Source organism: Manacus vitellinus, unplaced genomic scaffold, assembly GCF_001715985.3.
Source record: "Manacus vitellinus isolate BGI_N305 unplaced genomic scaffold, ASM171598v3 scaffold_6_pilon, whole genome shotgun sequence".
Lineage (NCBI taxonomy): Eukaryota > Metazoa > Chordata > Aves > Passeriformes > Pipridae > Manacus > Manacus vitellinus.
The window spans coordinates 7,408,260-7,428,350 of record NW_021940750.1 but is presented as its reverse complement, the minus strand read 5'-3'; the positions used below and the strand labels follow the sequence as shown (position 1 = coordinate 7,428,350).

General features: G+C 37.5%; 1 protein-coding gene across 2 annotated transcripts in view; it reads left to right on the top strand.

Annotated features, from left to right (window-relative positions):
* Nucleotides 1–20,091, top strand: part of SIPA1L1 (signal induced proliferation associated 1 like 1) — a 213,072-nt gene that overhangs the window by 137,387 nt on the left and 55,594 nt on the right. For both annotated transcript variants that reach the window (XM_029964125.1, XM_018082653.1), the window contains exons 5-7: nucleotides 7,577–7,707; nucleotides 8,328–8,516; nucleotides 14,881–15,055. In XM_029964125.1, the coding sequence (XP_029819985.1) occupies nucleotides 7,577–7,707; nucleotides 8,328–8,516; nucleotides 14,881–15,055 (495 nt within the window). The remainder of the gene's footprint in view (nucleotides 1–7,576; nucleotides 7,708–8,327; nucleotides 8,517–14,880; nucleotides 15,056–20,091) is intronic.

The window sequence follows — 20,091 nt, the reverse complement described above, 5'->3', positions numbered from 1 at the left end:
CTGCCAGGGGAGCAATGAGAGTGAACAGCAGAAGAGGAAGGAGGTGTGAATGGAAGGAATTTCAGCCTTTAGGCAACAGCAATTTATGTTTCCCTTCTCCTTAAGGGAAACCACACCCTTATGCTACTACAGTTACAGTCACCATTACATTTCCATTTCTTGTAGTTGTAATTAAGATGAATTAGATAAAATCTACATAATTTAGTCCTAAAGGCATTGATGAGGGGCAACCAGATATAAAAACATATATGTATGGAGTGTGTTTGGAGGAAGAGAAGAAGCTGTGATTTTTTTTTCTTAAGCTGTAAAACTGGGTTTTAAATTCACTTTCCTTGTGTCCAGTCCAGCAGGCACAAGCCAGGGATGTTGATTCTACCAGAGATTTTTGTCTGAAAATATGTACTTCAGAAGCCTCATTAGATATGCCCAAACCCCAAATTTCTACAGGTGCAAAACACATTTTGTTGACCATGCAGAGTATCATTGTTCCCTAAGCAAACTTTAGACTAAACTGATGAGATGGGATAGTGATAAAGCAGCATAACAGGAAAAAAAAATCAAGGAAGTCAGTTGTAACTTTTTTTTTTTTTTTAACAACATGAAGCAGGTAGTGATGCAGAAGTTTTCTTGCTGAAAGAGGAGGTTGGATCTTTATGATGTTATAAATGGAAAGAGTGCTGAAAGACAGTTTCAGTGGGATTGGCTCATCAAATCAGCAGGCCTTGGGTAATATTATAGTCTTAGAAGTATAAAGCAAAGAATTCTGATTCAACAACAACACATTTTATAGATCTCAAACCAGGAAAATTTCACAGATTTAGAGAACCCCTAGTGATCCTAGAGCTTACAAAGAGTAAAAAGTGATGTTTGAGAGAATTGTAGGCCTGAGTTTGTTTTTATTCCAATTTGAAATAGCAAAACAGGTAATTCGGGACTATATGAACAAAGAACTGCTAGTTAAAAATCATTATTGATGCCAGTCAGCATGATTTAATGGAAAGTAGGTCTTGCCACAAAGAAGAAAAAACTCCATAGTTAATCTTGTGTCTTAAAAAAAAAGAAAAAAATGAAAGCCATTGCATTCATATAGTCTATATTTTAATTTCTTCAAGGTGATTTGGTGAGATGCTGGTAGTGACCCGACTGAAATCTTAAACTACGTGAAATCAATGGTTCATTTTTTACAGATATTGTTACTTGAATGATAGATGCATCTCAAATTTTAGCAGTGTATGGGGGAGGTATAAGTGAGCTTACAGTATTACTAACGTGGTCCAAATTAATTAAAATATTTTAATCTAGTTAGTGTAAATATTTGCATGTGACATTTGTGAATGAATTTTGTATAAATTCAATGAATGGAAGTGGATGAGCTTTTGTATGTAAAGGAAATTGGTCCCTCTATAGAGTGGTGGTATCGATAAATAATATTCTGGCCAAGTGCCAGACTGTTGGAGACAGTTTAGAGGAGGTTAGAAAACTGCTACAAGGTGCAGATATTGGGAAAAGAACTTTATAATGGCACTTCCCAAGGTTGGATTCACGTCCTTTACTTTATATCTGAGCTCATTGTGCAGATTCCCTTTTTACTCAGTGGAGAGAAATGAGCCTTGCTGGATCATGTGAATTGCAGTGTCTTCTCTCTGTTCACGAACAGAAGGAACTAATTCACATGGAGATGTTTATTCTAACAGGAAATAAACACTACTCTTATGATATACAAAATGTATTTGCAAGGTGACTATTTAAAGGTGTTTTTTGAAAGGTATATTTGATAGAAGGACTTAAATGAAAATTTTAAGTCTAGAGATTTATAAGCTGAGCTAGTGCATAAAAAGAGGGGGAGAGGATGAAGACAGGGCAAGAAAATACTTGTGAAAGTTGCACAAATTTGACCTTGGAGTAAGATTAAAGTTTGAACAAAAAGGTTAACTCTACATAGGAAAAAATCTACTGAAGGAAGTTGTTCATTATTTGAATTTTACACAACAGTCATGGGTTTTTTTGCATGATGTTTTCCCTTCTTCTCTTAAGAGACAATTAGAGGCAATTTCTGACCTGTTTTAGTTAAGATAACAGGGTCTTTTCTGGCATCTCTGTTTAATATGATCAAGTCCCTTCTTTTAAGATGCCTCTTTATTGAAGGAGTTTGTAGTTTGTGTAGATGTTTGTGTTCGTAGTTTGTGTAGCTGGACAGAGTAAGACTGGCTTCAGTTCAGTATTGGTGTGCTCTGTCACTTGTGCTGTAATGTGTATGTTTTCAGCTCTTGCTGCACAGTTGCGTGCAAGGGAAGCTTTGTAATCTGAACCCTCTGAAGTGAAATCAGAATATTGGCTGAAATACACAACTGAGATCATAAATAACAATAAAAATGTTTTGAAGTAAGCTGGCACAGGGTAAAACTTATAAATTCTGTGATTATTGAAATAATGTTCTCTCTAAACATGGTGCTTTTCAAATTAATCAGATGGAAAACAGATTGGACTCGTTTAGGTTTTTTTCTTTTCTACATAGTGGCACCAAATGTAAGGTGCAGGGGAGGGGATTTCTAGAAGCTACCTGTCAGTTGTTTTGGGGCTACTTTCTGCACTACTTTTTCCTTGGGGACCATTCTAACATTTTTGTTTGTGCTATGATGGCGATGAGTGTAAAACCTTGCAACTGATCTTTTAAGAAAATAAATGTGAAGGCAACTGATGAACTTCAGCTTTGATAGAAAGTATATTTTTTGACAGAAAGGAGAAGCAAATTGTTTAGGCCTTCTTACTGAAATGTAAGAAAATGTATTCTTGTCTAAGAAATTGAGATTTTTCCTTAAATACATAACTGTCTAGCCTACACAAATAATTTTTGTACCATTGACTGCAATGTGTCAGTGTATTTAAAAAAAAAAGAGGGAGAGAAGCAAAACTCTTGAACTCGCTGCTTCTAGACATAAAATTACAGTTCCCAGAGAAGGGAAGAGTTATCTGAGGTCAACCCAAAACTTCTAGTCCTATCTTCAGGCAATGGCTGACTTTCCAAGTGTACTTTGCCAGCGTCTGGAGATGCACAGATAACGGACTTCTCAACCTGATGATAATATAATTTGTATTTAGTAATCTTTGGATGTTTATCCACATGTCTGTTACTCTGGATAGACTTTTAGCATTCATAGTACTCCTGCAACAGCAAGGAGTTGTGCAGCTTGACCACACTGGTCATAAAGATCCACGTTTCACTGGCTTTGTCTGGTGGCTTCCAGAGTAAAGATTAGGGTCAGATTAAACAGTCTCACTGCTAGGTGAAAAAGTTTGCATTTCTCCCCTTTCCTTGCTATGTATGATTTTATAAGGCTCAATCATGTTATTCCCCTCAATCATGTTTTGTTGCCCTTCTCTGAACCTTTCCCAGTTGAGATCAGGGCACGGTATTTGAGACAGAAGTGGTTTTATGTAGGATCATAATGTTTTCTACTTAGAAATTCTGAATGTCTGGCCATAACTTAATTGAGACTTAAATTTCTTTTCCAGGGGTAAAAAACTTTGTATGTGTATTCTGGATAAAGTCTTACAAATGTTTGTGCATTTGGGTAATGGGCCATTTATTAGCAATGAAGTATTTTTCAAGGAGAGCCATGCTTATTAACCTATTTATAGCTTGATATTAAAGACTTATTTATAATCAATATTAAAGCTGTAGAGGTAGAAAAATTTGTTTCTGTCAGCTTGTCCAAGTGCTGTTTAGAAAAGAGAGCATATCACTCCAGAGGAGCAGTCTGTTTTCTCTGTCTCCCCAGTTGTGTCTGGGAATTGTGGTTCTCATAGAAAGAACCAAGAGCATCTGTTTTGCTTCTGTCATCCTCAGGCAGTAGTCACTAACTTTACCATTACCATTTAGGACAAATTTTTACTTACTGGCTTAGAATGAAAGACTTGACTGAGAAGTAAAATAGTTTTCTGAACTGGTTTTATGACAGATGAGCTGTTGGTCAGCTTTTCTTTAACTGTTGATAGACAGTAAAAACAGCCTTTGCTGTAATGCTTTAAATTGCTGCATATTCTGTCCAAAAAATGGTGCCTTTCAAGTGTGTGGCTAGACTTGCAGAAAATTTGCAGTTAGCAGTTTAGTCCTGAGCAACAGTCTGCAGACATTATAGGACTAAGCTCTGAAAATGCTACCCTCTTGTTTCCAAAGAACTGCTTGGCAGAGTTTTGCAGTGTTGTAAATGCTGAGGTAGGATTAGAGGAAAATGCTTAATGCCAAGTTTAATTCTTATGCAAAATGTGTAGGATTTTTACTTCTAGTCTGATTACACAGAATACATCACATGAACATGATATCTAAAATCAAGTACATTTACTTGGATTTTCTTTGCAAGGGAAACTCATAAATATCTGCTAAGAAAATAAGTATTTTCACTTAGGCTCTTTCATTGGAAGTATCTTTTGAGTTATATGATAAATATTTAAAAATACGTATAGTCTGTTTTAATGACCTAGTACAATCAATTATTTCTGTTTGGTATGGATTTATAAATTATTTTATGACTGTTGCTAGTTGTTCTGATTGTCTTTTATTTAAAAGATTTTTCAACAGTAGTTTGAATTAAATAATGTCAAGCTTGAGAAGTGTTGCTTTCAATCAGCTGCTGTGTGGGGTGGAGAAAGAAGCTGACTTCTATGGTATTCATGTTTGGCGTAAAGTTCTTGAATTATAGTTGTGATGTAGCCCTAGTTTTCCCAATAAAACTCTTAAGTAGCTACCTTTAGATTGGATATTAAACTCTGTGCACTTTAATTCTTTTCTGCAACAGGAAAGAGAAAATTGTTGGATGGAAGGAGATTCAGAATGTAGTGGAAAATCAGGTGGAGATGTAAGAAAAAGTGTACCACAAGGGACAGTAGTCAGATACAGGGATATACAGTGTAGCTTGCAGAATGAATGCAGATGTGGGGGAGGAGAGGAGAAAGAATGAAGACCAAGGTAAAGAGAGAACAACCTTGTAGTAAATGTGAATAGAAGAGAGAACTGAGGACACGCGTGTAGGAGAGCAAGAAAGATAACTGCCCTATGCAAACTGAAGGGAAAGAGTATAAAAGACATTTCCTATTAGCAGAGAAGTGTAAAATTCCATAATTCTTCATGCATTTTTTTTTCCAAAGCAATAGGAGCTAGTTAAAAAGCTTAATCATATGATACAGAATAGTGTCTGTATTTTAATGCTGCTTCAAACATTCCTCTTACCAGCCTTCCTAAATGTGTTTTTAAGAGGTAAAATAATTTCTCCTGAGAAAATTCTTTATCTTAATTGCAGGCTAGAGTGGTTATAGGATATAGAAATTTTACCATTTGTGCAACTGTCAATGCAGAAAACTAATGTAATGTTTGGAACTTTCTAGTATGTATTACCACCGTATCTTTTTTCTTTAAACTTTCTATTATAAAAGCAAAGCCACATGACTCTTTTTAAGTCACTAAGCAGTTTACTGTGGAGATGACCAAACTATCTCAGGTTTTGAATATAAAATTCATCTAATGTTCTCAAAGACTATGTTGCTTCTGCATTGACCATGTCTGCCATAAGCTGGTAAGCTATAAACATCCTGGGCAAAAAAGCAAGCTACTTAATGGAGGAAGAAGAAAAACTAAGGTGCTAGTAAGATAGTTTGGAATTTTGAACAACAGAACATCACTGGCATTTACTGGGCTCATACCAGTGAACTAGTATAAAGATTTAATTAGGCTTATGTGAATGATCTAATTATTTCTAGTTTCCCCAGTCACAACTATTTCAGACATCCAAACCTTAGTGCCAGTATTTTCACAATATTCCACAAGATATTAATAGAATTTTGGATTTTAATTGTTTCTGTGGAGGGTATTGGCTTCTCAAGACTTGCAGAGGAATTTGGTAGAAAGCAAGTCTTACAGTGCTGCGAGCATGTTTCTTTTATGTCTTGCTTGCTTTGAAATCTTAAATGGAAAATGTTGAGGAAAGGGCAATAAAATACCAGACACTGGGCAGAGTAGAATAGAGCCCCCAAGGGCTTAAAGGGCTGGATAGCTGTGTGAAGACAAAGGTGTAATTCCAGGGCACAAGTAAGTTCATAAGGAGAAAGCACCCTGCTTGAAAAGTATTTGACTTGTTAGAGGAAGGTTTTGCAAGAATCAGTAAGTATAATTTTTAAAAGAAATGCAGTAAAAAATGAGACTTCCAACTTTCTATCACCACAAGTGATTATTAATTGGAAAAATTGGCATTCACTTTCGATGGAATATGTTCAATATCTATTTTTACTATGTTTAAGGATGCAGTTCTTGATGATGTTAATATATTTTACATTTTATCTTTATAGTAGAATAGCTCATATTAGACCGCTCCTAAAATTCTTATTTTAAAACTCTGGTTATTTTAAGAATAACAAGTAATCTTTATGTAGTAGTCAAGGCAGTATGGTTACATTTCCTTACAAGGTAGTTACATCTTTTTTCATTCCGTTGAATTTCCCATTTCTCTGAATTGCTGAATTTTCAGATAGCTCTTTGTATTTTTTTGCATAATATTTATTCATATATGCAGCATATGGAAAATGATGACATGGGACTTATTTTTCTTGTACACTGCTTGACTTTAAATTCAGTTGTCACTTAATATATGTGCAGTTTTGTTTGTGTTTCTGCATTAATGGTGATGTACCTCTGTCATGAGTCAAGATAGTTTGTAATACTCAGAAGGCTCAACAGAAGAACCTTCAACAACAATCTCAAAAATTGTTGAGCTTTAATTTTGGTAAATGTGCTTTTCTAGTATTTTTTCAGTAAAACTTGACTTTACATGTCTGTAGTTAAATGAATATAAAAATATATTTCAAAATAGTCTGCAGTTCAGCTAATAAGCAATTTTGCCAGCCCTGTTTTCTCTCTGCTGCCCTCCCTACTAGGCTAGTTTTCAACTCAACTTTTAGTACTTTAAGTTTACTTTCAGGGTTGTTGAACACTTCACTGTTAAATATTTATGCTCATCATTTTGTTTCATGTGCTTTATTCTTGTGTGGTACTATGCTTTGATATTTTTTACTATGAACAAGTCTTTTTTCTCAACTTCATCAATTTTTCCTCTTTTAGAACTGAATTACTTTTATGGAAAAAGCAAAAAAAAAACAGTCAAACAAAAATAAATAATTTATATCCTTTGCTAAGTGCAGTTGTTTGCCATTTCTCTTTTAATGTAGGGTGTTGAGTTTCCCACTTAAGTGTATTTGGCTTCCTTGTTTTTATTTTTAAGAGGAGGGAAATCGGTTATACCTACTTAGCTCAATGTGAATGAAACAGATGTCCATATAAGATGTAAGAGGTATATCCTGTTCTAGGCCTATTTAAGCAGTGATGCCATGTTGAATTTCAGCCTTCTTGTATAAACAGAGCTCATGATGGAACTGAAGCACAAGAGTGACATCCTGGTATCACTTGAACTGCCAGCTCCATAGAGTCAGCAAGAGCATATCTGCATTCCCAGTATAACAGTCAAGTGTGAAAATATAGTTGATGTGTAAGAAGTAAGGCAGACTTTTTTTTTCTTTTCTCCTATGCAAGAACACTGGAACTATTTTGGGGCAGATGAGAACCTGGGTCCGGTAGCTGTGAGTATAAGAAGAGAGAAGCCAGAGGAAATCAAAGAAAATGGACCTCAGTACAACTACCGGATCATATTCAGAACCAGTGAGGTAAGCAGTTCAGGAGTGTTAGTAATAGAAGCTAGAAGCAAGCAGGCAAAACCAGGTGGCATGTATGGGGTCTGTGCTTTTCAGCATTGATAATAGATTTCTGTAAAATCCAGGAACCTCCTGACAAAATTACACCCTATGTTTATCTGGCACAGAATATATGTAAATTAGTTATTCCATAACATCCAATACAGAGGAAAATGTGAAGGTCATTTTGGTTAAAGATTGAGAAACTTATAGGAACTATATTAGCTAGGAGCAAGCAAAGAGGAGGGAAATTACTTTCTCCACTTTTATATGTGACCGTGAGTAGACCTGAGAAACATACTTTTTTTATTTTTCAGTGCTCTGTTAGATAGAAATACTATACTAATACTAGTTTTTCTACGTAGTAGTTTCCTGTAAAACTTAAATCTGATGAATCATTTGAAATAGTCTGATTACTGTTAGCTATCAGTGAGTGACATTTTGTGTATGTCTCTTTCATGTCAACAGAAATTACTTAATGTCCTTAATCTCTACTGAAAATTGAAAAACCAGTATGTTTTGTTCCACTGCTATTGCTAATCAGTCTCAGTGCATAATTCAGTATATGTACTATTTTTGTTTTGTATCCTTAGCTCATGACATTAAGAGGCTCTGTGCTGGAAGATGCTATTCCTTCCACTGCAAAGCATTGCACAGCCAGGGGACTGCCCCTAAAAGAAGTGCTGGAGTATGTGGTTCCAGAGCTGAATATCCATTGTCTAAGGCTGGCCTTCAACACTCCAAAAGTCACAGAACAGCTTATGAAGCTTGATGAACAAGGGGTAAGTGCAGACTTATAGAATTACATAAATGATTACTGCCATGAGTTGCAAAATTATCTTTTACCTTTAAGTGATTAGAGTCAGTCTGTTGAAATGCCTCATTTAAACTAAAACTTGTCATCTGTAGGGAGAGTTGGGTTGCATGTAGTTACCCCAAGGTTTACAGAATATTTGGTATATAGGATATCAAGTTCGTTTCTCTATGTAGCGTAAAGTTTTAGATTAATGTTATGGCAGTTGTTCATCTTAATTTACATCAAAAGAACCTATGTTATTGTTTTTCAAAGACTGTGAGGGGGAGGGAGTTTTGTTCTGTTTTTCTTATTGCTATTATAATAAGAAGAAAAGTCTACCATGTAACTAAATGTTTCATTGTAGTATTGTATTGGCTCAGCCATGACCAGGGTACTGCCTGTCTCTTTTTGTTTTGTTGGGTTTTTTTTTCTTCTCCTGAAACAATCTACATGGTAAAATATTCTAAGCCTCTCCTTCATACAAATGGTTTTCAATTAGGTGATAGTCTCCTGGTCTTTTAAAGATGGAACTGAGGCTCATTAGCTATACAGCTTAGACTTAGCAAAATGAAAGTCCATGAGTAAAGTGAATATTATGATTAAAAACTTCATTAGTAACATTTAACAGCTCTGAGTATACCTGTTTTCCCTAGCAACCTCTCTTCCCATGCCTCTCTAGTGGATGGACAGCAGGATGGGAACTGGGTCCCTCCAACTGTAAGAGAAAATCAGGTTCATGATCACCTGATGAGCATGAATGTAAACAAGTCTGTAGGACCCAATGAGATGCTTCCCAGAGTCCTCAGGGAATTGGCTGATGTAGTTCTCAAACCACTCTCCTTGATATTTCAAAAGTGATGGCAGTGAGATGAAGTCCCAGGTGACTGGAAAAGAGAAAACATTGTACACATTTTTAGAAAGGGTGGAAAGGAGGACCCTGGGAACTACTGACCTTTCAGCCTCACCCCTGTGCCTGGGGAGATCATGGAACAGATCCTCCTAGAGGTTATGCTAAAGCACATGGAACTGGTTTGAGCCAGCATGGCTTCACCAAGGGCAGGTCTTGCCTGACCAACCTAGTGGCCTTCTATGATGGAGCGACTGCATCAGTGGACAAGGGAAGAGCTGCAGATGTCATTTATCTGGACTTCTGTAAAGCCTTTGACGTGGTCCCACACAACATCCTCCTCTCTAAATTGGAGAGAGATGGATTTGATGAGTGGACTGTTAGATGGATAAGGAATTGGTTGGATGGTCATGGAGGGTAGTGGTCAATGACTCAGAGTCCTGATGGGCATCAGTGACCAGTGGTGTTGCTCAAGGGTCTGTATGGGGACCAGTGTCATTTAGTATCTTCATCAGTGACACAGACAAAGGGATCAAGTGCACCCTCAGCAGATTTGCAGACAACACCAAGATGAGTGGTGTGGTTGACACACCTAAGAACAGGATGGCATCAAGAAGTGGGCCCATGGGAATCTCACAAGGTTTAATAAGACCAAGTGCAAGGTGCTGCACCTGGGTCAGGGCAACCCCCAGTATCAGTACAGGCTGGGAGATGAACAGATGGAGAGCAGCCCTGTTGAGAAGGACTTGGGAGTGCTGGTGGATGAGAGGCTGGACAAAAGCTGTCAATGTGCACTTGCAGCTCACAAAGCTGATCATGTCCTGGGCTGCATCAAAAGCAGCGTGGCCAACAGGGTGATGGAGGGAATTCTGCCCCTCTGCTCTGGTGAGACCCCACCTGGAACACTGCATCCAGCTCTGGGGTCCCCTGTACAGGAAGGACATCGACCTGTTGGAGCGAGTCCAGAGAAGGGCCACCAAGATGATTACAAGTGTGGAGCACCTCTCTGATGAGGAAAGGCTGAGAGAATTGGATTTGTTCAGCCTGGAAAAGAGAAGGCTTTGGGATGACCTAATTGTGGCCATCCAGTATCTGAAGGAAGCCTATAAGAAACATGGAGAGGGACTTTTTTAGAAGAGTGTGTAATGACAGGAGAAGGGGGAATGGCTTCAAACTGAGAGTAAGTTTAGATTAGATATTAGGAGGAAGTTATTTGCTGTGAGGGTGCTGAGACACTGGACTAGGTTTCCCAGAGAAGTTGTGGATGCCCCATCCTTGGGAGCGTTCAAGGCTAGGCTGGATGGTGCTCTGAGCAACTGGGTCTATTGGAAGGTGTCCCTGCCCAGGGTAGGAGGGTTGAAGCTATATGATCTTGAAGGCCTCTTCCAACCCATGATTCTATGATATCTAACAAAAGTCTGAGGTGAAATTATCCTTATTTCATATCCTATATGTCATTAAGCTCCCACAGTTTGATATATAGTATGGTTTTCTGTTAATACTTAAACTTTTGAAAAATCATTAAGGACAAGTGATAGTTAATTTTTATTATCTGCATCAAAGTATTTTTTGGTTTTGTGGTAATGAAACAGTTTGACACTTCTAACAGAAAAAGGTAAGCGCATTCTGTACTAATTAGAAGCTGCATTTTTTTATCAATTCTAAGCTAACAAAAAAAATGGGTAACAGCTGCTCTGCTAATTAGGTACACAGAATGTTGTTCACTTCATCTTGCTGAGTGTCACACTGTTTCATTACGGCATGAACAGGTGCCCATTTGATATAGCAAATAAGATGTTTTGTGAATTTAAGAGTTAAGTCTACAAAGTCACCTTAGCCTGATTTAGCCATTAGATTTCACCCAGTAATCCCTTCATTGAGCCAAATTTGCATGCACCAGTTTTGCTTAGAATAAGAAGTCTTTTTTATATTTGAGTGAGGTCTTAAAGCAATTGGTTGTTTTCATATTTAAAAATTTGCAATTCTGTATTTAAATTTATCTGCTTTCAGCTTCAAGACTTCTGATATTTTTCTCTGCTACATCTTAAAAGTCATTTTGGTGTGAGATTTTTTCCCAGCAAAGGTTTTGTATGCAGTGATTAAATCATCTGTTGGTCTTGTTTACGATAAACTAAACAGATTGCACTTTTCAAGTCTTTCGCTGCAACAGATTTTCTCTGAATTTCATATCACTTTTACAGCTGAGCTCTCTCTCTTCTACTCTTTCAATATCTGCACATGTCATTCAGTGTCAGAATAGGAATATTCTTCTTGCTCTAATTTTGTAGTGGTGTTGTACATGAAGTTGCATGTTCTTTACTTAGATTACTAGAGTTGTGATAACATCTGCATTCTGTACATATGGTCCACGTTGCTTGTTACCTTGATATTCTTTTATTGGATTTACTAAAATGCATTCATTTGAATGGTTCTGTGTTACAAAGGAATCCAGTCACTTCTAGGACTGTGCTAGCTTCTTTAATAATTACCATCTACTAATCTTTGCCTTGAATACAAAGTTCATGGTAAGTTGCTGTAGGCTTGCTTTCAAATCTGAGTTACAAATTTGAATATCAGGGCAATTACTGATTTATTCCAGTAGAAGTTAATCTTTGTGGCAATTCCTCATTCACAGAAATACTGCAAAATGTCAACTGGTTCTTAATATAATTCCCTGTTCATAATATAAACTTGCTGACTGGTTAAATCCAAGATATACTTTCTGCTGTCTTGCACTGGGTGCTAGATAAATACTTAAAGTCCACTTTTCCTACATATATAAATACCTAAATACTTCAAGATTATTCAAATGAAGCTGCTACTTTAGTAGTTTTACCACAAGAGAATTCATTCTTCGACGTCTTTTTTATCTTTTTCTTGGAGTTAATATACTTCTAAGGACCCTAGATTTATCAGAAGGAGGCTTAATAATGGGGACTGCATCCCTTTATTTCTCCAGAAATGTGGGTTTTTTGATTCAAAAATACCAACTTGTGTTGTTCTTAGGAAACTTTTTTTTTTCAAAAATTAGCAAATCTAAGAACACAGATAGAAGGCGTATCCTGCTCTTCGCATAGTCCTTGTTTAGTTTCCTAGGCTGACATTTTCAAAGTGGTAAAGGACATTTGCTTGCTTGCTCATGAATCCTGCAGATCCCGTTTATGTTTATGTCCTTGAAAATACTTTCTTCACCTGAAATTAAAGTTTAAATAGTGTGTGGTTGATGAGGATGGCTTTTTTTGTCCTGACTTGTTTAAGTAACATGACTAGAAACCACTGTATTTAGCAGTGCAGATAAGGTTTTGTGGTCCCATGAAACACTTGTATCCATCCTGTTTCCTTGGGCCTGGAGAGAAAGCGTATCTGAGTAGGAGATGCCCAAATGGTCCAAGGTAGGGCCTGCTATTGCTGATGTGGAAAGTGATGACAGTCGCTCTGGCAGGAGCAGCAGCAGTGCCACCTTCTCACCACCTTTCCTGGCTCCCCCCTTCCCACATGTCAGCAGTAGCTGGACCAGGTTTTCTGTGAGGGCACATGTGACCCTGTGGGCAAAGGCACAAAGTTTGGCTTCTCTGAGGCAGTAAGAATGCAGTGAGTGGGATCATGTAGTTCACCAGCTAAGCGGAGATCACAGAAATGCACCCGTAAAACTCATCTATCTTCCTTGATTCCTGAGAAGATTTACGTCTTAATCAAACACAGAATCATGCAGAATGTTTTACGAAAAAACCTCCGCATACCATCCATCTGTATCTGAATTATTTTGAGCATTGTGTGCACTGATGATTGGCTTGATTTTTTGGTATTCTTTTTAGTGAACTGAGAGTTGAAATAAATAATCATCATAATAAATTATAACATTAATTTACTTGTGCTCGGTATTTGTTTTACCAATACATATCTTTGCTTCAAGTTTTAATACTTCCAATACCTAAAGGGGGTTACAAGACTTCTTACAAGGGCAGGTAGTGAGAGGACAAGGAGGAAGGGTTTTAAGTGACAGAGGGTAGGTTTAGATTAGACATTAGGAAGAAATTTCTTACTATGAGGGTGGTGAGGCACTTCAACAGGTCGTCCAGAGAACCTGTGGATGTTCCATCCCTGCAAGTGTTCAAGGCCAGGTTGGATGGGGCTTGGAGCAACCTGGTCTAGTGGAAGGTGTCCCTGCCCACATTAGGGAGTTTGGAACTAGATGATCTTTAAGGTCCCTTCCAACCCAAACCGTTCTGTGATTTTATGTTGTACTTGCATTTTGTCATAAGAAATTTGAACATGTTTAGAAGATGCAAGTCAGGTGGTCAGTCTGTCAGATGATAAAATAAGGGGCATTCTTTAGTGGGGAAAATGAAACGGCTTAGAACTGTGACTCATTACATATATTCCTGTCATAATTCATCTTTGGTAGTAAAGGAGAATACAGTAAAGCTGCAATTTTCAGAGTTTTTAAAATTTAAAATTCACTTTAATTAGAGACAGAGTAGGCCCACTTCTGAGTGCCTTCAAATTATCCCACCATAAAATTAGTGAATTTCAGTATAATTATGTGTCCACATTGTCTTAGCAAGTTCAAAATCCTTTGTCTCACAGCTTGAGATAGAATCTTCTCGGAGCAAATCACAGTATATTCAGATGACTTTGCTTGCAGTGCTCTTGCAAATAACTGTTTTCACTACCCACTAAGCTGTAGCCCGAACTTGTAAATCTCATGCCAGTTTTGATAGATGTTCTAATGATTTTGCTCTGACATATCTGTTTGGTGTTTATTTGAAATAGAGCCTCTGCAAAAATTCATGTGTGGGAGGAAAGATTATTTACCCAGCAGTAAGAATGCATTTCTACTGGATGAATTACATGCGTAATCTCCAAGGCTCTCCCTTGTGCTCTCTCAATCAGAGTTCCTGCCTGTGAAATTGGTTTTGGAGACAGCAGTAAATGGTTCTGGATGCTGCTTTCTTCCTTTCTGTTTGTTTTTGTAGTCCAGATTTACATGACATCAATTTGCTCCTTTTTTTGTGTGTGTATCAATTGGTAATTGGTGGGAACAGTTTGCTTTGAGGAATCACAATTATGGTTGGGTAAAAAATTACCTTATTCACATCTTCAGCTTCTGCTGTATTAGGAATATCAAATAAGAAACTAGAGGGAAAATGGAACTGCAAAGAACAAATATATTTAAAGATCTATGCTAGTAAATAGTGCCTTTAAAGACATTCACTATTTGCAAGTTGCAGTGTTGTCCTCCTGAAAATAAGCAACATTAATGTTTGTTTCACTTTAGAAAGCATTTTGACATCTTCAGATTAAATATACCATCATCAAGACAATTACAGTGGAAAACAATGAGAGTATTTGGATCTAGATTAACTTTTGAAATTAGACTGATAATTAGGTATTTTTTCTTTTTGTGAATTGGGTTTATTAAGAGGTGGGAAGTGAATTCAATACATAAGTTGCTGCATCACTTGGTATACATATAAGATTTCAATCTTTTTCCCTTTTGCAGTTAAGTTACCAGCTTAAGGTGGGTATCATGTACTGCAAAGCCGGGCAAAGCACAGAAGAGGAAATGTATAATAATGAATCAGCAGGTCCAGCCTTTGAGGAGTTTCTTCAGCTCTTGGGAGAACGAGTTCGACTCAAGGGATTTGACAAGTATCGTGCTCAGCTGGATACAAAGAGTAAGGCTTTTTCATTATTTCCCCCCCTTAAGTGAACAAAATGCATTGTATGGTTGCTAACTGCCTCTTGGCAGAGAGTTCTTAAAAATAATGTCTTTGCTATAGGAAGACAGTTGCTCAATATTATTAGTGAAGCAGAGCATGCATGTAATTTGACCCATATCCATATGGTCTCTCAACTCTGATAATCATTGGATTTTTGTACTAATTTGGTATGAAATTACCACTAAAGCCGCAACAAGAAACCAGTAACTGTGGAACCATTATTGGTATTGCAAATCAGTGTGTTGTGTAATGACAATCAATACAGTTGATATGTCATATTTTCTTTTAATGATACGCTTGGAGACTGTCACCCAATCGTTTTGAGAACCCGTCTGTGTCACTCCACTTTGACGAGTTGATCTGCTGCTTTTCTGATGTCTGTTGCATGCAGTTTTTCTTCTAGGCAGTTTTGTCTTAGTCACGCTGTCAAATGTATTCCTCCCTCTGTGATTTTTCTTTTGAGTTACGGAAATTAATGTGGATTTGGCAGTTAAATTATCAGCTTTAACTGTAAAACATGTTGCAACAAAAATACAGTGGTAAGATGATCTTGGGTGACCATATCTATAAAAGAAACTCCCTGCTTTTGGAATCAAACGTGAAATACCTATTTATCAGCTAGCACATGCTATATTCAATTTGTAGATCTATTTAAATTACTCAGGGGTAAATTTTAGTCCGTATATCTTTTCTTTGAGTATTAGAGCTAACCAGTTCCTATGGAAATCTTTTGCTATTTTGCTCACTTGTGGCAAAGGAAATTAAATAAGGAGTTGATTCATGAAAGCTGAAAAGCATTCATCAACTTCAGTGCAGCAAAAGCTGTGGTCTTGTCATGGGTCTCCTAGCACACATACAGTAACTTGCTGTTCTTCAGTGCTCCACCATTCTACCCTGTGTCCTTAATTCCTGCAGGAATAGTGTTGCCATCTCCTCAGGCTGTTTTTGACCAGTCTGATCATCAGTCCTCAGAGCATTATAAAACCTGTGGTTTTAAACCTAAATTAATAACTATTTCACACATATTTAATATTGAACCTGCTTTCTTTTACTTGCAGTATTTATATTTCCTCTGTTGTAGTTACTCACTTAAGTGCATTTCATAGAATCATAGAATGGTTTGGGTTGTTTCAACCCCCCTGCCATGGGCAGAGATACCTTCCACTAGGCCAGAACCCCATCCAGCCTGGCCTTGAACAGTTTCAGGGATGGGGCATCCCTAGCTTCTCTGGGTGACCTGTTCCAGTGTGTCACCACCCACACAGTAAAGAATGTCTTCCCAATATCTAATCTAAATCTGCCCTCCTTAAAGTAAAATCCTCTCTTCCCTTTCTTCTGGTTTAGTCAAGACGTGAAAAAAACCTAGCCCGTATTTTGGTGTCTGGTTTCTAGTATATGTAAATGCTGTATGATTAAGAGTTGATTCATCTGCTCACATACACCCTTGAAAGCGTAACTGTCTTTTAAGTACTTATTTTGCATTTTCTTCTAAACTGCAAAAATTTTCCAGAAATGTTTTGAGTTCTTTCTTGTTGCTTCCAACACGAGGAAAGAATTTTGTGGGGTTTTGAGTTCTGGTACTACAGTCTAGCACCTGTTGAATGGAAACGTGAACTTTTAGTTGAACTAATTTCTCGCAGTTTTGAGAGTTGTCTTCTTGTAACGAAGATTTCTCCTCTGTGTTGAGAGCTGGCAGGTCATGTTGCTAAGGTTTTCACACTGCTTAGTAGACCTACCCAGCTCCATTCTGTATCTAAAAATACAAAAAGGCTTATGTGAACACTTCACTGTGATTGGCGAGGAAGGGTAATCCTCTTGAGTGGAAACTGCTGCTTTCATGAAGGGTTTACAAGCTCACATGCATGGGGCCTCATCAGCTAGAACTGCTTAGGAACTCTTGAATTGTCTGAAATCTTTTGAGTTATGTTGTCTGCTGACTTACCGAGAAAACATAGGACTGCACAGCATGCAGGAGTTCTTAATGAGTAAGTTTAGACAGCAGTGAATGTGAACAATGGCAGCAAACTTTTGTAACTGATCTTGATGGTGGTATGTTTTCCTTTCTGCTAATGTGCAGAACGCAGACTGGATGTCTAAGAGAAGGTGTTTTGGGGACACAATACTAAGCTGAATTCAGAAACACTTAAAGCATATTCTACAAGGAAATGGAAAAAAAAAACAAACCAGCAAAACAAACCAACCCCAAAGAAGCCACCTTGTGGTAGTCAAAATGCTAAAGACCAGAGATGATCTCAAGAGCTGCATCTCAGATGTGGGGAATATGTGAACAGCAGAATACAGCCAGGTGATACAGCTTTGATAGTTACCCTAAGTAATCAGTCTTTTTGCCGTGGCCCAAACATGGAAAGACCTGCAAAGAAGGAGGTTGTGGCTTTAACTGTGATTTAGGTTTATAGGTTTTGTTGAAACAGCTAGGTTTACAGCTAGGAAATGAGCTCCAGCTCTGTGCTCTTCTGTTGCTAGAGATCTCTGTCTTAGAATACTTTTTGCAATCTCATTACTCAGGAAATTTTCCTGCTTAAGAATTCTGTTCAGTGTCAGCACAATTGATTGCAAAGACGTGCTTAAAACAAGTATCTGTTCATTGACTCGTAAGAAAGGTCAAGTCTGTGTAGGCTACTTGGCTAGTTTCTATACCTCTGACAATACTTTATAAGCTATGGAAAGCAGTAGCATGAGGTAAGACATATGGAAAGATTTTCTCTGGATGAAGGTGAGCTGATTTGTATATGTACTCTGAAAATTTTCACCCTATTTTTAATTTATGCAAATTTAGAAAAATAAAGTTGCTCTAGCAAAAAGCGGTTTCAGAACAGTTGCTGTTGTTAGAAATTTTTTGGAATTAGGGGCCTAATTGGTAAGTATCCATAACAGAGTCATTTTTTTTTAAAAGGAGAAATCTCATGCATCCTATTAACTGAAATCCTGCTTAAGTGTATTGGTTCCTTGAAGGGCTTTAGCTTTGGATCTCTGCCAGTGCCACTGTGGAAAAGAGATGCTACTTTTCAAGTTTTGATTGTTTATTTCCAGAATTACCAGAGGGGAAGTAGTCTATCTCCTGGCAGCCTGCAGACTTTTGATAGGAATTAGAGCTTGAAAATGTCACCTATCCTACCATGGCTAGGAAGTTTACGGGCATCACTTTAAAGTCATACACATCACAGTGATCTTTCAGATTATAACTTCAGTCATTTTACTTTATTTTCTAGTTGTAATGCATACTTTATTTCCCTCCCCCTCACTTAGTCATATTTCTCAGTTTTTTAAATTGGTAGATGGGATTATCTCGATAATGCTAGACCTGGCTTCTGCCTTGTGGAGAAGCTCCCTGCAGCTGTTACAAGGAATAAGGCAAAAGATTCTGCGAGCAATGAAGAGCTTTCACTGAGCTTTGTTTACAGTTCCCACATGAGGCAGACAAGTTCTCCACTCTGGTGTGGACTCTTAAGACCCTCAACAAGTCATTAATAGCTACATTTAAAAACAGGTGGAGATTTCTTCAACATCCAATTGCTCTGAGAGGGAGTCAGAGTCTTCAACTAAGAGAATCCAGATCTCCTAATGAACTTCTAGGGCTTCTGTGTTAGAGCAAAGTCTAGAAACCTGCACAAGCCCTTCCCCACCAGGAGGAACTTCTAACTATTGAACGGCAGTCTTCCAGCCCCTCTTGAACTGAGAAGTAAAAGCAACATCAAGAAAAAATCTGACTGCAATACACCTGAGCCTATATACTGATTAGGAAAGGTTTTGGTGAGTTATCATCCCTCTCCCATTATACAGCAGAAGGATTTGAAACCATTTCCCACATTTTAGTTGACTACTCAAATCACTTGAGTGAAAAGGTAACAACAATTCATATATTTAGAAAGAAAGATGTAGCTTGTGTTATTTGGGTGCATAACACACTCTGCACTTACAAACTCTGCATTTACAAACACATGCACTAATTCTAATCAGACTAATGAGAATGCCTTTCCAAAGCTTTGTGGCACAGCAAATGCCAGCACTTCAGCAACATCAGGTAAAGGACACGATGACTTAGATTCTTCTGTTGTGATTGGCCCAAAGAGAACCAAAAATTAAGTTGTACCCCATAAAGAGGAATTTGATCAGGGATAATTTAATTGCAATAAAAAAAATTGCCAGTATAAGGGATAGAGGACTCACCCTGTGTAGTTGACAGGCATTACTATGTAATATGGATTTCCTTTGTAAGCAGGAGGTAAGTTCCTGATGGAATGTAACAAAAACCAACTTCTTAAAAACAAAACCCACCTTAAATAAGGCTTTCTGAATTTTAAAGCTTTTATTTTCATGAATGGATGATAAGAAACAGGCTTTTACCACTGAATGGTGTCAATTCTTTTATGTTGGGGGGGTTTTTGGCACTCATTTACTTTTGTTTTCTCTGTCCTGTTCATAGCAGACAGTCCCTTTCCACCCTTAATTACAACAAGAGAAGCCATAGCCCATTAAGTTTGCACCTTCATACAAGAAAATAAGGGTTTGCTGACATCCAGTTTCCATGATCTAGGCCAAAGAAAAGCAGATTGTTTAGAAAATACATTATGAAAAAGTGCTGTTTTCTTCTCTTGAATGCTAGGCAAGAGGATAGACTTGGAAAAAAGGATCTTGGGTTGAGGAGGAAGTCAAAATTCCAAAGTGGTAGGAAAGGGATGTGTTCATTTTATACAAAAGAATTTTAAAGAGTGAAATAATATATGCAACAACAAATATAATGCAGGCATGCAGAACTTCAGAAATAGCAGCAAACAAATACAGTTCTGACACTGAGGGGTTTCAGCTATTAAGATGCTTAAGAATGTGTTATGAATGAGACTAACTCCTTTAAACAGATGTGTTTAGTGGCAGCAACTTTCAGGGTTGAATAAAATATGATTACAGAGAATGTATGCAGGCCAGCTGCCCTGGAGAAGAGGAGAGTGAGGGGAGACCTCATTGCAGTCTAC